The 18,520-nt window shown below is 38.8% G+C and overlaps 1 protein-coding gene across 4 annotated transcripts in view; it reads right to left on the reverse strand.

Moving 5' to 3' along the window:
• The window catches only part of LOC124551326 (CLK4-associating serine/arginine rich protein), a 169,486-nt gene that overhangs the window by 126,600 nt on the left and 24,366 nt on the right, over positions 1 to 18,520 (reverse strand). For all 4 annotated transcript variants that reach the window (XM_047126339.1, XM_047126340.1, XM_047126338.1 and 1 more), the window contains exon 5: positions 13,724 to 13,990. In XM_047126339.1, the coding sequence (XP_046982295.1) occupies positions 13,724 to 13,990 (267 nt within the window). The remainder of the gene's footprint in view (positions 1 to 13,723; positions 13,991 to 18,520) is intronic.

The raw sequence follows: 18,520 nt of genomic DNA on the forward strand, positions 1-18,520 counted from the left end.
AGTCTTTGATATTTGCTAGAATCTGACACAAAATTCCTGCATTCATTTACTGTACATTCTCCTGGCTACAAGCCCCTTTTCCACTTCATTTTCACTATTTTCATAACTGTATCTTCCACTCATTTCCGTATCCCTCCCAGAAATTCCCAAAACACACACACACACACACACACACACACACACACACACACCTCCACTGCTTTCTGAATCAGCCTCTACTTATCAATGTCTTTTTCTCGCTTTAACTCAATACTGATAACACACTCGTCAACGATAAACCACTCAACTCTAATGTAAACGAAATCTAGTTTTGAAATTCCTATTCAGTTCACTGAAAGAACTCCAGCCTATTTTTAATTTTCTGTTCATTTCTTTTCGAGTCTATCCATTAGTGTTTTCAAATAACCTAGTTACAAAAATTTCTTCAAAGGGCTTTGTAAGTTCACAGTTACTCTGTACTGTTTTCTTTTCAATATGATGGTCACACATTACTTGAGTTTTATCACACTTGATTTTTCTGGCCCACTTTATGACTTTAGGTAGATCCGCACTTGCCAGAATGGAACGTCAAAAATTCTGCAGCCTTTCACAGAGGCCATGAACAGGAACTGAGTGTCAACGTTTATCAAGAAGAAAGTTTTGACTTTGATATTGGTAGGGAGGAGGATGGGGAATCTCGTCACCAGCTAACATCAGAAGTCAAACTATTTGCTCACTCATGTTGCAGTAGTGAATTTCATGCTTTTGCTGCTTCTTAGCTTTTAGTTTATTTCTTAAAAGACATCATAGTCACCGTTGACTGTATAAAATATTTATTGTTACTATTGCAATTTCGGCCTTATGGGCCATTTTCAAGTAACACTGCAAAGTCACATTCTGTCAGATAGTTTTATATTCTGACAGAATGTGACTTTGCACTGTTACTTGAAAATGGCCATAAGGCCGAAATTGCAATGGTGACAATAAATATTTTATACAGTCAATGGCGACTATGATGTCTTTTAACAAATATTATATGACTGTGAATCCCAACCATGAGAAGTTAATCACATGAGAAGTTTTTAGTTTATTATTTACATTTGGGTCCATGACAAAATGGCGATGTTCCATGATGATTTCGATATCTGTTTCCACTGAGTGTTCTTCCAGAAGAGGGTCCAGATATACGAAACAGATATATGGACAGAGAAACAGCCTACACTGTGTATACATAAGGACATAAATTGATGAAGCGATTTCTGCTAAATAACCTTTTTTAACAGCAAAAAGTCAACTCTAATAAACACACAGTTCTTTCTGAAGTTATGTGGCACTAAAAAAAATTGTTTGGACAGCATTTTTCTTGCTGTTCCGCTTGTTAGCAGTTTGCCATACAAAGTTTATCAAGAAAATCCATTATGAATTTGCTTTGGCCTTTAATAAACTATCACTGCTAGTTCTTTACTTCTGATGCTATACTCCAACTTTCTGCATCCCACGTGATATCTCGTAACTTCACTTTCACAGTTTAGTAGTTGGCTAACCAAAGTGATATTGAATAGACATTCCATCTATTCTGGAGAAACCACAATTTGATGGTGATGTCACCTGCTGGACTGATCCATTCTGTTGACGTCTACTGTTAATCGGCCTTCATTCTGTTAAGTTCCTCTATTACTTTTTAAAGTTTGTCTCCATTAAAGATAATCAGCATGTTCCTTTTTTCCCCATTTTAGGAATATCAGACTTTCTTCTAGGGTTACTGGATTAGTTCTGTTGGTATCTGATTTATCATTACCTGCTTCCTCTCTCAATTCGTACTCCGCACTACCCCAATGAACTATAAGGGAAGCTGTATTGTTGAACATTAGCATATGATCTACTTATTAAGGGGAGGTACTGGTGAAATTTCAATCCAGTCATAAACAAATTGCAGGAGCTGAAAATTTGTTTCATATCTTGGCATGCAACGTTCACTGGGTAAATCGAATTTGCTAAACAATTTTTCTTCATGCTTCTGTATTTTTTACTTTTGAAAAAAAAAAAAAAAATAAAAAATAAAAAAAAAATCAGATTTTTTTCAACCCATATGTGGAGTTGTTGGTTATAATAGAATGTATTCACAAAAAGGTTTGAGGTAAAACGTTTTATATTGGATGGAGGTGCAGCATTTTTTTATTGTGGCCATTTTCTTTTTTCTTCTTTTTTCCAAAAAATCTGAAGTATAGTTAGTTTTCTGTCACTAGGTAAATACAGACAGTGCGGAAATTTAATTGAAACATTAATTTTACATGACTATGTCCATAATATATGCATAATCTGCACACACATCCATAACCATGTTTTTTATGTGCTTAATCTATATGTATATCCAGAATCAATGTAAGAGTAACTACAATTTACAGTTTCTTTTCTTTTATTTTTGTTCCAGACGGATTTACGTTTGCACTGGACTCAACTGTGAAATGGAAAGTAAAAATCTATTAAGTTTTCTGGTCCTAGATGGGTGGTGGCAGGGTGTGAGGTTCTTAGTGTGAGGAGGTTATCAAGATTCACACACAGTTCAATTACTTTACAAAACTTTAGTCATAAAACGATACATACATATAGTCTTGTGGTAATGCCCTACCAGTCTACCAACTCTAATGTGAAGCGGAAGCCCGGCGATTGCTAGCAGCACATCATCTGGTGGCCAGAAAAGACACACTTTTATTCCTTGTGGCCAGCTATACCTATGGGCGACAACCCGCCCATGCTGACGTAGCGGAGACAGAAATGTGCTTTCTGTGTTGGAGGGTGAATGTTCATGTGCACTACTTCAGCACTCTCTTACACATTCTTTGATTTCACAAAATATCAGTAACTAATGGTATCAAACATACCTCAATGTAAGGGACAATCAGTAAATTGTTGTGCTTGTGAAGAAAAGATGGAAAAATGCGACAGTGAAGATAACGAAACTTTCAGATGAGTCGCCGAAAATACATCGTATGAGAAAACCACACATAAACAAATGATATTTGACACTACTTCTAGGAATAGAGTTGAAAACACACAATGTTGCTAGTACGAGCAATGAAAAAACACAAAAGCATTGGAGGAAAGACAGACAAATTTAAGTACATGCTACTTGATTTTTCAATGTTTCATCATTATTATAAAAAATGAATTGTACTGATTGCGACCAAAGTACCTTGAATTTTGGGTTAGACCCGATGATGTGCTGAGGGGTTTTGTGTAGAATCACAATAAAGTGTTCTTATCGAGAAATGAGTGGAAATTAATCTTCAAAATCACATATTAATATTTTGGGATGATGTTTCAAACAAAATACAAGCAGAGCTCCTTTTGATGTCTAAATATGAATCTGACATTTATATATGCAGAAAGAGGATACTCTAGCGTTCAGCAGTTCACAAAGATTATGAATGTACGACCTTTCTCCTGTGATATTTTTCAAGAACATGTACAACATACAGAAACTACTGTTGATGAAATCTATGAAAGTCATTTTTGATTAATGATGGTTAATAGTAAAACATTATCGAACAAAAGCGCTGGCAGGTCGATAGACACACAATTTTTCCCACGTGGAATGTTTCCTTCCATTATATTAATAGTAAAACATGTATATAAAAGGTCAGAACTGGATAGTGATTGTGAGCTTACTGAAAGTGACTCTGATGAAGATTCAAATTTTTAGAATGAGCTCATTCATAATGATCTTGATGCAAATGCAAAATTGGATACTGATAACAAGCTTGTTAATAAATTGTTGTGAGGACAATTCGCAAGTGGATTCCGATTGTGAGCTTAGTAATGGTAATATTGGCAACAATGATATAATAACGCAAACTTCACATGACAAAATAGATTTAGGTGTGAATTACAATTGTTTATGGCCAACAGAGGTTTCTGATCAAAAGTTGGTTTTGGCAGCGTTATTGTTTTGATCACAGGATACAATGCCGATTTTGATATTGTTACAAAATTCTGTCAAACATGTGTGGTTACAGCAACTCAGTTAGGTGAAGATTCACCAGAATTTCATTTCAGGTTGGAAGGGCAGGCCAAAAAATGTTTCATGAATCATTCAGTATACTCTGGTGCAGCAGAACCTACGATTGCTGAAAATATATGGAAACAATCTAAAAGCTGTGGATTTCGATAGACCAAAGTGGTTTAAGACGGTGATTCAAAAGCTATCAATCATGTCACATCATTGAATATTTACGGAGATAATCATGAAAAACAAAAGGAAGAATGCAAAAATGTATTGTATTGGAGTAAGTCTACACAAAATCTCTTGTTTATATCTTCTACTTCATATCCATTTTGTTTTCAATATTTATATTGCAAAATTCACATGGATACATTCACAACTCATACTTTTTTCAGGGTTTATGCAGGTAGAACACAAATTGTGAAAGAAGAAAGAACCACAAAAGTTACACTGGCTGGCCAAGGGTCATGAACAACTAAAGGACACTACAATAAAAAAAAAAAAAAACTTGCAGAATATTTAAAAAACAATGTATAGAAATAAAGGTGATATGAAGGTATGTAAAAACATACTTTTCGATATGATTGACATTTTACAGCAACAATTATGTCAAAGAATTTATTATTTGCATAATATGAAAGATACAATATAAGCATCAATATATCATTGTGCTTCTAATGATAAAAATCTTCAACATTCTCACAGGCCGAAAGGAGACTCATGATAGTGGTTTTATCATCAGCATTGGGGAAAGAAATTGAGCTTGGGTCTCATGCTCCTCATATAAAGACACAATTAAATCAACTTTTAGATAAAATACTGCCTCTTGACAGATACTCACTTGACTAATGAATTGCTACTAACACAATGTGCTTGATGTTAACACAAAATGCCTATGAGAGTTTAAACAGCATTATACAGAATAGGTGTCCCTAAGAGAGCTGGGTTTCTGCGAAGAGAGTACAAGTAACAACTCCTATCATCATTTGTGGATATAATATTGTCTCTCAGAGTTATTTCAGAAATACTAACAAAAAGTTAAGACTAAAATGTTAAAATGTGCACATTGAGCAGCACAAGCAACTGCAAAAATGGGCTAAGTAGCAATGCGGAAAGTTGAAGCAGAGGAAAAAAAAAAAAAAAAAGTTTGTCAAAAAATTGATTTTGGCATGTATCAAACAGAAGAAGCAATACTCTGAGATGATGGTGTAAGCTACTGTGATGGGTTATTTTGCTGTAACTGCATATTATTATAACACAGTGTGCGTGTGCTGCAATATGTAAATTGAAAATAAAGAATATATTTTTCAAATGTATCAAGTCATCTTTTATTTAATTTTCCTTCATACTGGGCCAAATATTGTATAATGTTGCAGTAAATCTATTTTACAATAAATTCTTGTCACGTATCATAAAAAGAATTTTTATAATATATCTATACTTAGTATTAAAAAGGTCTCCATACTTCAATTTCTTTGACAAAAAAATCAAAATGGCCAAAATGAAAAAAATCCTACTACTCTGTTTATTTTAAATTTTTTTGGCACAAAACATTTTTGTGAATGCATTTCGTGATAACCAACAAATGAATTCACTCACTGAATTCAGCATGTGAAGATACATTATGAAACAAATTTTCATCTCTATGCAATTTTTATCGAATTTTAATGCACTGTTTCTCGAGCACTAGCAGTACAGATTTTGTCAATAGTGAAAGCTTTTTCAGAATCTACAAACTCCATGCAAAACTGTTCCACTGCACAATTTTGTTCACAACTTGTATATGATTGACTGTGGCCTATCAATCTGTACAGCAAGCTTGTTCTAATTAAAATCCAATGGTTCCCACACCTTTTATACATAATTTTTCTCTCTTTATGGCAGAAACACTCAGCAGCAAAAGTGCAGGTCGAAAAAGGCAATTATGAGACGAACTTTCCAGAAACGACTCTTCTTGTGTTAGTTACCAAATTAAGGACTTCATCTAGAAGATTTGTTATCTGTTCTTACCAATATGTGTCACATTGCTAGACAAGGCTAGTGGACGTTGTTTTAGCTTTAGAATGTGTCATGCTGCTTAATTCTTCATCCTTTCAGTGAGTAGTGATCTATCCTCGAAGATACTTACTGTCCACCCTGGATTTCCCAGCACTATACAGGGCATAGGCAAAACAATGTGAACAGTGTTGGTAATGGGATGGTTGTGTTTGACGGTCAACAACACAGGTAAGGCATGTGTCACACTGGACTGTGTGTGTTCAGTACAAACTAGGCATCCGTGCAGGTTGTTTATGAGTAGTGCACATTTCGTATTTGTATTCAAAGGCCAAAGTCCATGTGCAATGAAAGACCCAACAAGAGTTCCAAAGTCGGCAGATTGTGGGGGCCCCAATTAGCTGCAGCATTAGTAACCAAGACAGTCAACTTATTGGACATTTCAAGAGCAACTGTTTCAACAGTCATGACAGCTTACACAAAACATGGAAAGACATCATTGTGTAATCGTAATAGTGGGCGTAAATCAAAACTAAATGACAGAGAGCATCATACGCTAACACACATTGTGTCAAAACAACACAAAACTACGGTGGCTAAAGTGACTGCAGAGCTCAATATCCATCTTCAAGACTCTGTATCTATTGACACTGTCTGCCGAGGACTCCATAAAGTGAATACTCATGGACAAGCTGTTATACCAAGACCATTAGTGATGACAACCAATACAAAGAATTGTAAAACATGGTGTCGGGAGCATAAATCCTGGACATCTGATTAGAGAAAACACTCTTATGGTCTGATGAGTCAACACTTTCGTTATTGCCAACATTGGGCTGGATTTTCGTCTGGAGAACATCAAAAGAAGCCTACAATCCTGATTGCTTGAGTCCATCAGTAAAGCATGGAGGTTGGAAGTGTGATTGTATGGAGAGCCATGTCGTGGTATTCTGCTGGTCCCATCATTACTCTCAAAGGTCATATTACAGCCAACGATTATGCGAACATTTTAGTTGATCAGGTGCACCCCATGATCCAAATATCGTTCCCCAACAATGACGCCACACTTCAGCATGTTAATGCACCCATTCACACAGCCTGGAAAGCGCAGTTGTGGTATGAGGAGCATGCACCTGAACTGCAGCATCTTCCCTGGCCAGCACAGTCCCTGGACTTGAACATTATCGAACCCTTGTGGGCGGTATTGGAGCACAGACTCGAGAGCAGATTTCTGCCTCCCTTGTCACTACAGGAGTTAGAAGAGGTTCTGATTGAAGAGTGGTAGAACATTCCACTAGAGACTATACAATCGTTATATGCCAGTATTCCAAGAAGAATCGCAGCTGTATTACGAGCAAATGGGGGTCCAACACCTCATTAATAAACCATTCCCAAGTAAATACAGGTGATCACTTTATTTTCCCTATCCCCTGAATGTATCACTTTCACAGGTGGACCTCTACCCATTTCAACAGATTATGTCAGAATCTGAAACAACTGATGGTACACTGTGTGTGTGTGTGTGTGTGTGTGTGTGTGTGTGTGTGCACAGAAAGTTTTGTAGAGTGTTTATTTAAATGTGCAGAAGCTACAAGATATAGGTATGGGTTACATCAATAGAAAAAATCTGACTTCCTTCCAGAACTACTTAATAGCAGGCAGTACAGATTGATGAGGGTAAGAGTACATGGCTGCATCACTGGCAATCTGCTGACATGGATAAATGTTTAAAAAAGAACGTTTCTGTACGAGATGACTGGGCAATTGTACGATATCAAGATGTTATAAATACCACGGGGGTATTTTAAAGTTTCATATGAAAGTGAAAACTATAACCAATAATGTGCAAGTCTTATGTTTACTAACATGTTTAATAAATTTTAAAAGTTCATACTAAATTCAAACCGTCACAAAATTGTTACGCAAACTTGCCATTGTAGTTGTTTTCGTCTTCAGTGCAAAGAAGGGTTTGATGTAGCACCCCACGCTAGTCTATCTCGTGCAGGCCACTTCATTTCTTCGTAACCGCTGCAATCATCATCCGAGTGAATCTGCTTACTGTTTTACAGCCTTGGTCTCCCTCTACAATTTTAGCCCCCCTTTTCGCTCCATTGCCAAACTGACAATTTTTTGAGGTCTCAAGAAGTGTTATCAACCAATCCCGTCTTTTGGTCAGGTTACTTCATAAATTTCTTTTTTCGCGCATCTTCATTAGCTATTCAATCTACACATCTAATCTTCAGCATTCTTCTGTAGCACCACACTCCAACAACTTCTATTCTCCTCTTGGCTGACAGCCAAAATTGGGAGCAGGTCCATTCCACTCTCCTGCCTCTGCACTTCCTGATTTCTCTGCTTTTACGTCCGTGCTCTAACTGTCCACATCAGTGTTTGTCCAAAGCATGTGATTTTTGTAAATTACAGCACAGTCAAGCAGAGATATACTGCAAAAGCACTGGCCGAACATTCTACATTTTCCACTTTGATCACAGGAATTGACCATTCGCTGGTTTCACTATCCCATAGTAATGTATGTTGTACCATGGTAAACGCGCGCGCTCTCTCTCTCTCTCTCTCTCTCTCTCTCTCTCTCTCTCTCTCACTCAGTAAACTAATACTGAAAAATGCCTCATATATCTGATGATAAGATCTTATCACTGTGAGACTTACAACTGATAACATTTTGCTGTTATATGTACAACAGGCTGCTCAAGACAAGTCTTTATAATCAGTACAATGACACACTGTCCACCTATACAGTTTGAAAAACTGCCAATATTTTGAAGGATTCCAAGTGTTGCCAAATCTGACTTCCTCAGGCATTTGTCTTGACTGATTATGGATCTGGCAGTGAATTAACAATATTGTCAACACAACTACTAGTTTCAGGGAGATGAAAAATTGCTTATATTAACCGATTGTTAATAGTGTTAATGGATTTATAAAATGACTGGACTCATTCGTAGTAGCCAAAGGATAAAGAGATGCGGGTTACAGATCACACAAATAGTAAAAAACGCATTACCTCTAAGAAAAAAATTTTACAATATTCTAGCCAAAAGCAGTAAAGAGTGATGAGAGTAACAGTTCTTATGTGTGTCAATGGAAATCTGTTGACACATTACGGATGGGTCTCAAATTTACTCATTTTTCGCACACCATTTGTTACAGGTCAATTTCAGGATACCATATTTACTCGAATCTAAGCCGCACTCGAATCTAAGCTGCACATGAAAAATGAGACTCGAAATCAAGAAAAAAAAATTTCCCGAATCTAAGCCGCACCTGAAATTTGAGACTCGAAATCCAAGGGGAGAGAAAAGTTATAGGCCGCATCTCCAAATTGAAAAAAAGTTGGTCCATTGTAATATGAGACACAATTTAGGTCGAATGAATGACGATACAGCTACAGTAGTTTGGTTCGAGTCGTAAGCTAAGCACTTAAGCTTTACCAGGTAGCCACTGCTATGCGTCAGACGTTCCGTCCGTATTTATACGGGTACCCTTCCTTTTCCACGTGCTTCGTCTGGTTTGAATTGATTGCTTATTTTTGTTTGATCTGATAAGTGCAGTTTTCTTTGTTATAGGTGTTTACGTCACTCTAAGCTGAAAATGCATTACTGTACTGTGTCATGCATTGTTTGTCGCATTCTGATAGTGCGTGTTTACGGCCTGTCGCCGTTCGCGGCATGGCTTGCTTTTGTGCGCACTACCACCGCTTTTTTAAAAAAGGAATCATCTCATTAGCAAAACAATGGCAAGAAACTGCTATTTGTTGTTACTTACAGTGCTGCTTTCTTTGATAATGATCAACAAGAACCAAATAATAGACTGCATATGATAGAACATGTCTGAACGAGAGTTTAGCGAAAATTTTTCTGTGTTTGAAAATCTTTGCAGGCGCCTCTTTAGTACATTACATTCTACACAGAAATTAGAGTCATCTTAGATTTAAAAATCTAGTCAGTTGCCGTGCTTCATTTCGGACTGTATCACTATTAAGCATAAGAATAATACGAACATAAACATGACATGATATGTATATTCTTCCGCATTTGCTGTGGTCTCACTCTAGTTTCGTAGTTTATTAGGCAGACAGGATGTAAATGAGATATCAGCAAACATGAAACAGTATATGGCAAAATGTTTATATGCGTATTATTCTTATGGTGACAAGAATACTGCATGTGATTCACAATTTATAAAAGTTCCTGTTAGCAACCATTTCTTCTCACAGATAGGAAAAAAATTCAGAACGTAGAGTTGGCCTTATTGACAAACATCCCAGTCTTGCCAGTCGGATTTTCGTAGTACACTGAAATGCTGCTACATCCGAAGATGAACAATACGGAATTTGTATTTACTTCGTTGGATAATGTATGAAAATGCAGTGGTCGAAACTCGGGGCGGAGAAAAAGCTCATCTTCCACCTTTTTTTTTTTTAATTTATTTAGTGACGCAAAGGTTTTGGCGCCAGTATTTATCTTTGTGCCTACAAAGCATGCCGGTGTAGCGCTACATGTATTCGACGGCAGAAGTAAGTTGTGGCGGCACCCACCAACTTTTTTCAGAACTTCCGCTTGCTTTGCACTCGATTCTAAGCCGCATTGGGATTACAAAAACAGGAAAAAAAAGTGCAGCTTAGATTCGAGTAAATACGGTAACTAATTTTCTACACACTGTCTGTAGATGTCATTTACATCTACATTTACACCAATAATCTGCAAATCACACTGAAGTGCCTGGCAAGAAGATTCATCGAACCATCTCCACAATAATTCTCTATAAATCCACTCTCAAACAGTGTGCATATGAACACTTTTATCTTTCCATACGAGCTCTGATTTCCTTATTTTATAACGATGATTGTTTCTCCCTACATAGATTGGCGTCAACAAAACATATTTCACATTCGGAGGAGAAAGCTGGTGACTGAAATTTTGTGAGAAGATCCCGCAGCAACAAGAAATGCCTTTGATTTAATAATATCCACTGCAACTGCTGTATGTGTTCATGAGACTCTCTCCCCTATTTCTTGATAATACAAAATGTTCTGCTTTTCTATGAACTTTCTCGGTGTACTCCATTAACCCCACCTGTTAAGGATACCACACCGTGCAGCAGAACTCCAAAAGAGGACAGACAAGCATAGTGTAGGCAGTCTCTTTGGTAGATCTATTGCATCTTCCAAGTGTTCCACCAATAAATTGCAGATCTTCCCCACAACATTTTTACATGCTCTTTCCAATTGAAGTTGTTCATAATTTCAGACATATTGGCTTTTCTGTGGGAAAGTCAAAGTGCTCGACAGAACATTTATTCAGCCAAGTAATCCATAAAATGTTCGGTACATTGCAATAAAAAATTTATCATCATCTGCTGTGACACGTTTAAAGCATTTAGTGTACATGTAGACAAGGTATTTAAAAAAAATCCCTTATTTCCTGGTTCAAAATACCACTTTTCCCAGATGAAAATACAGTGTACCTAGTGAAAATACACTGTGAAAGTAATGTACTTTCCTTCAGAGTGTAAAACTTATCATTCCTCTAATTGGTAAAGGTTTTATACACTGTTGTATAGCTTCCCCACACTTTAGGAAACTAAACCCAGCAAAAAATCATTTTGAAAAGATCTTTGATGCACAGCAACATGTACACTGTATGTTTCCCTATTACCTAAGTATAAATACAAAGTCCACCAAATACAGCGCGGTAGTTTCCTAAGCACTGAAATCAAGATAGCGATGAGCTTTTATCAACCAACCATAGTTCATGTGATGTGATCTTGCCAGCCCGTAACAGCATACATTCACAGCATAGGACATGTGATATAGTCAGCCAATAGCTAAGTCACTATTAAGCAGCACAAACACACAAATAAAAAAAGTTAATGGTTTACATTAATATACATACAGTACAGCTACAAGAAAAGCTAAGCTTTCACATACAATTTTTTTAAGGGCATGGTTAGACAGGATACTGAGAGCATAGCTTAAATTGCAGCAGCTGGATATTTCTGACAAGCACAGTTATAAATTTCACTGCTGTGTACCAAACATTTTGTGGATTACCTGGCTGAATAAATGTTCCGTTGAACTGTTTGACATTTCCATAGAGAAGCCTGTTAAGTGTGAAATTGCTCAAGAACTCAGCTAGCACTTTTTTTAAGGATGATTATACTTTTTGCCATTGTTATTACATAATTTGTAATCTATGAAAGAAATAAAAATGAAAAACTAACCTTGCACCTTGGTCTCTTTTTGGTGTGTTTTGCCCTTTGAGAAATACCGAACACACACATGCCTGTAAGATTTTAAATAGTGGCATAAATGGCTGGTCTTCTGGGCTTGAAGTTTTTATAGGGGGCAGGTCCTCAAAGTGTTAATGAAAGATTCAAACACTCCACGAATAAAGAAATTTTGTGAATGAAATTCAAATGTTCTGTGATTTAAGAAATTGACCGCTTCTCACATGTAACATAATTCAACTTGTGTAAAAAGAAATTTACTTTGAAAGTAATGCTTCTCAAGCCACCATTCGCAACATTTTTCCACAACAATTGTGATGTCGCACTCATCGAAAGCAGTTTGTCGATACGAAGTATACTGCACAGTTGTCATAAGGCCTCTGACACATTTTGCTATCAACAGATGTTTGTGTTGCACTGTGTTTTGTTCTTCTAAATGGTGCATTTTCTTTACAACTAAAGTTTTTTTTGGTGTTCTCCTCTCTTTTATGCTTCAATGCTGCAGGATTATTCTGAAGTTTGCTAGAGTACCATTAAACCTGTAAAGAAGCTAATATGATAGTGTTTTCAAGTGATTCAGACAATGGCGATGAGGGTGATTCTGCTCTTTTGAATGATTCATTTTCTCATGTTAACTTTTTTGATATGGTGCCAGAGTCTCTGCACAGTTTCATTCAGGAGCCATCTCAAATGTGTTAACAATGAACAATATCCTGAATGATTTTCCATAGTCTAAAAGCATGTAAATGTTCGTGGAGATGGGTACTAAAAGTTGTGACATACCCAATGCAGACTGTTGAAGATACAAATGCTGAATGAAACATTTTACTGATAGGAACCACCTTTGTGGTCTAGAGGTTAGTACCAAGGATACTAAATTAGGTCTGAGCTTTGCTTCCCTGAGGCAGTGTGGGACTTCTGTAGAGGGAAGGTCTGGAATGGGGTCCAGTCAGAGTCGTCACTACAACAACAATTTGCTCGACACAGAGACAGTGGCAAAATTGGCACGAAAGTTACCAAGCTGGCATCAAATTTAAATGTGTGTGTGATGCTGTGGCATTCCACATATTTTACTATGAGGGATATCAGCAGGAGCATTACAGGTAAATATGTAACTGACACTAGCAATCACAAACAACATTTAGACGTCATACTCGAATGTCAAAGCACACAGTGTTCTACACCCAAGGGTAGTTGGCTGAGGCCCTAAGAAATGCCTACTGTACTGTTAAAACTCCTATAGGTGTGTAGGCGAAAGAAGTTCTCTGGCAGCTGGCAGCGCTGTTGCCAGTCTTCAACAGTGAAGTGCACACTTATTCAGGTAAAAACAATTGCCATCTATACATCAGCAACAACAGTGAGGCATTGCCACAGACTCGAGCACAAAACCACGAGATGTGAGTGTCTGACATGCACATGCAAATAATATAGTTTTAATTATTCTGGGTAGTAACCAATATTTTGAAACACCAAACTACAAGGGAGAATACAGCTTACCAAAATCTACATCACTGTCTTCTTCTTCCTCTTCTTCGGGCTTTTCGGTGTCAGCAGCACGAGATGCTGTTGCAGTTTCCTGTGTAACAGTTGCTGGCGCAGCCTGCTGTGAGGTGGAGCTGTCGTACGAGTACGGAATAGCCGCCCCCTTTTCCCGCTTCTTCTTGCCGTCTTTCTCCCCGGGTGGCGGTGTGGACTCATCGGGTCGTGAGATGGGACCGAACTGTTCCTCGAGATATAATTGGTGCAGAAACTTTTCTTCTTCAACTGCAATAATTAGGAGTGTTGTAACTTCTGTCCTAACATCACCTTGTCGGTGCTTTAAATTAGTAATGAGCCAGAATACCAATACACTTCAAGTTATATATGAAATACAAACTTTCAAAATCTGCATTTTCCAACAGTAGCACAGTTAACAAAAATAAGACAAGTTTTTGCAACATTAAACACTTTTGACAACAGGCTGCTAAGAGAAATCAAAATTTTCCTCTTTAGCAATGGAAAATGAACTTCACCAACCTAAAATATTGAATAAATAACAAATTTTTCAGGTGATGATCTCATAGAGAAACAAATACACAATTTCCTACATCTGTACACTGCATGCTAACTTATAATGATAAAGAGTACTTCAGGCTCCACATGTAATTTTAATCTTCACACAATGTGTTTACTTGAAAATTTAACAGTAAACCAGCTTTGGATGCTCTCACTGTTACTGCACAAAACAATGGTGCAACATACTGATGCTTGCACGCTCTCTCTCTCTCTCTCTCTCTCTTTCTCTCTCTCTCTCTCCCCCCCCCCCCCCCCCTCCTATTAATTCTACCTTTTTCTTGTATATTTATAGCACATTATATTTGTTCTTGTCGAAGGTCATCTTCAGTCTCCATTTTTTTTATAATATTTTCTGTCATTGCGAATTCCCTATTTACAACAGTTATCTGCCAGCTCATTGATTTAATCACGAAACCAGTAACAGCACTATAACAAACTCCTGAGTTACACATGAACTGTCAAACTAGATAATATTTTAATAATGCATATGATTTAGCATGGAACAGAGAAACTAATGGTCCAGATACAACATCATTCATACAGTATTATTCCTCACTTCAATAGCTTTAGGTAACTACTGGTAGTCACTAATGAATTACCACCCTTTTGAGACATTACCAAAGGTGCTCAACTACTGCCTCTATTTATTTTAAAACTCATAAAACAAAGTAATCTGTGTTAGCTCCTCTTTAACATTGTTGTTTACATATTCTAAATTACATTTACAATTGGTTCTCTCGTTTATTTAATTTTACATCACACAAAGGTTTGAATCACATGTATTAGAAATCTCAATTTTTTCACCTTCATTTTTTCTTTCATTAGTTTTTAATCTCATCATGTACTTCCATGTATCATAATCTCAAATCTATGGTCACTAATGGAAAATATCCTCATCTTCAGAATATATTCATTTTGGTACATGTCATCGGTTTCCTTTCTGGGGGCAGTGCTAACAATAAGACTCCTCAGAGCACAGACAGCTACGCAGCTGGCGGTGGTCTCTCGCCAGTGTGAACCACGCAACCACAGACGTGTAACGCGACGCCAACCTTGGCCAAATTCTGTCACACGGACGTGACTGATCGTTTCATATTGGGGATAAAGTCAAGCCACCACAGCAGCACCAACACTCTCACAGCACTATGCCTACACTGTTTACCGTCACAATCTGTCAGACAGATGTAACAAGTGCTGCTACAGTACAAGCCCCAGACTCAAGTGTGATTTACTGTTATTTGTGCTGCACCGACTCTTGGCTATGAATTGGTTTCTTAAGTGTTACTATCAGACTGTCGAGATAATTCAGTATTTTATCATGGTATTTATTGTAGCTTGTGTTTGTGCAACGAAATGACTACGAGCTGACATTTAAGTTTTGACTAAACCATTTCATCGACTCTTCCCCTCCTGCACTGCCTTTCACACCACTTTACACGCAGCTCAGGTTACCTTTACCATTTCAATTCCTTACAGAAATCTTTACGGCCTCTTACAGCTCTGGAAGTTCTTTCTTCTTTCTACAGGGGAAAAAATAAAATTAAATTAAAAAAATGGAAATGAGTTTATGTTGTCAGTGGCTGGAGTTCCCAGGCGGAAAGTTTGGCTGCCAAGCGAAAGTCTTATTAAGTGCGACGCCGCATTGGCTTACTTGCGCGTCGACAATGGGGACAAAATGACGATTAGGACAGCACGACACCCAGTCCTGAGGGGAGAAAATCTCCCACCCCGGCCGGGACTCGAACCCGGGGCCCCGTGCATGGTATTCTGACGAACTGACCATTCAGCTAATAAAAAAAAAAACCACACAAATGGTCTTGGAAGCACAAAGTTGTAACACCTTCTTGCTGCAGTCTAGAGTACATAAAGCATTTTTTTTACAACTATTTCTAATTCAATCAAAATATCCACGGGTATGCTGCCGGTCTATAGTGTCCAACGGGCACAATATTTCGGCGATCAAACATGTCGCCATCATCAGGTGAACTGACGGACTGAGCTCCTGTGAACGTGACGGCACGGAGATCCGTACGCTATAGCTGCTCAGAGGGAACTGGGTTCGGTCGCGGCGGCGGCCGATTTAAATACCCTCCGCCCGCGGCGCGCTCCCTCCGCCGTCCGCGCCCAGCGCCACGGTCGCGCGGTGGAACAGATTGCGACGGCGTCTGAGATGACGTCGGTGTGATGGCTCTGTCCGCCGTGGTCGTCACAACTATACGTCTGCTCGATTTACTCTTGATTAACCCGATCGCTGGTTCCCAAGCCTTGCTAAGATTATAGCCACAGTCACGGTTTATGAGGTCGTCATTGGTGCGAATTTCGATGGCCTCTCTAACAACGCTGTCCCAGTATCTCGACGTTTGTACCAGAATCCTCATGCGGTCATACTCCATGGCGTGATTTTCCGACAAACAATGTTCAGCGACCGCCGACTTGCTCGGATACATCAGTCGAGTGTGCCTCTGGTGTTCACGGCATCGATCCTCGACGGTACGCATCGTCTGACCAATATACGACTTGCCACATTGACACGGAATCTGGTACACGCCGGCCTTCCTCAAACCGAGGTCATCTTTGGCGCTCCCCACCAGTGCAAGAGTTTTATTTGGAGGACAAAACACAGTTCCAACCCGGTGTTTCTTCAGAATGCGGGCGATTTTCCCCGAGAGTGCGCCTGTGTATGGAATAAATGCAGTGCCTACCTCCTCCCTCGTGACTTCATCCATCTCAACAGGTTGTGCTGCAGTGGTTGGGCGGAGAGCACGTTGAATCTGCCACTCTGAGTACCCATTATTTGAGGGAGGAGGTAGGCACTGCATTTATTCCATACATAGGCGCACTCTCGGGGAAAATCGCCCGCATTCTGAAGAAACACCGAGTTGGAACTGTGTTTTGTCCTCCAAATAAAACTCTTGCACTGGTGGGGAGCGCCAAAGATGACCTCGGTTTGAGGAAGGCCGGCGTGTACCAGATTCCGTGTCAATGTGGCAAGTCGTATATTGGTCAGACGATGCGTTCCGTCGAGGATCGATGCCGTGAACACCAGAGGCACACTCGACTGATGTATCCGAGCAAGTCGGCGGTCGCTGAACATTGTTTGTCGGAAAATCACACTATGGAGTATGACCGCACGAGGATTCTGGTACAAACGTCGAGATACTGGGACAGCGTTGTTAGAGAGGCCATCGAAATTCGCACCAATGACGACCTCATAAACCGTGACTGTGGCTATAATCTTAGCAAGGCTTGGGAACCAGCGATCGGGTTAATCAAGAGTAAATCGAGCAGACGTATAGTTGTGACGACCACGGCGGACAGAGCCATCACACCGACGTCATCTCAGACGCCGTCGCAATCTGTTCCACCGCGCGACCGTGGCGCTGGGCGCGGACGGCGGAGGGAGCGCGCCGCGGGCGGAGGGTATTTAAATCGGCCGCCGCCGCGACCGAACCCAGTTCCCTCTGAGCAGCCATAGCGTACGGATCTCCGTGCCGGCACGTTCACAGGAGCTCAGTTCGTCAGTTCACCTGATGATGGCGACATGTTTGATCGCCGAAATATTGTGCCCGTTGGACACTATAGACCGGCAGCATACCCGTGGATATTTTGATTATCAAATACGCCGGGAGAAACTCAAGAATTATTTCTAATTCATTTTTCAATAAATCATCCTGTGCCCATTTGGTGCTAGCATACAAAAAGTTTCCACAATATAAAAACAAATGACATATGTTTATTGAAAACCACAGTCACCAAGAGTTATGGTACAGGTGTTGGATGTTTTGATCAACAAAAATGAATCTTCTTAACATTGAGTTTTATGAATCAAGTTTGGTGTTCAGTTTGGGTTTTTGACATTACATAGTGCAGATGAACATCCTGTACACACCCACCCATAGAAATACTGTGACTGATAAATTTTTCTTTGGTTGCCAAAGATTTGTGATAACTGAAATTGTATTCAACAGTAAAGGTTTTCCTTAACAGCAGATGGAATATAATTTTCTGTAAGTATCAACAAGCTGTGGGGCACCACTTTGTGATAACTGAAATTGTATTCAACAGTAAAGGTTTTCCTTAACAGCAGATGGAATATAATTTTCTGTAAGTATCAACAAGCTGTGGGGCACCACTTTGTGATAACTGAAATTGTATTCAACAGTAAAGGTTTTCCTTAACAGCAGATGGAATATAATTTTCTGTAAGTATCAACAAGCTGTGGGGCACCACTTGCAAAAA

Source organism: Schistocerca americana, chromosome 9 (genome assembly GCF_021461395.2).
Source record: "Schistocerca americana isolate TAMUIC-IGC-003095 chromosome 9, iqSchAmer2.1, whole genome shotgun sequence".
In the NCBI taxonomy this organism is placed as follows: domain Eukaryota; kingdom Metazoa; phylum Arthropoda; class Insecta; order Orthoptera; family Acrididae; genus Schistocerca; species Schistocerca americana.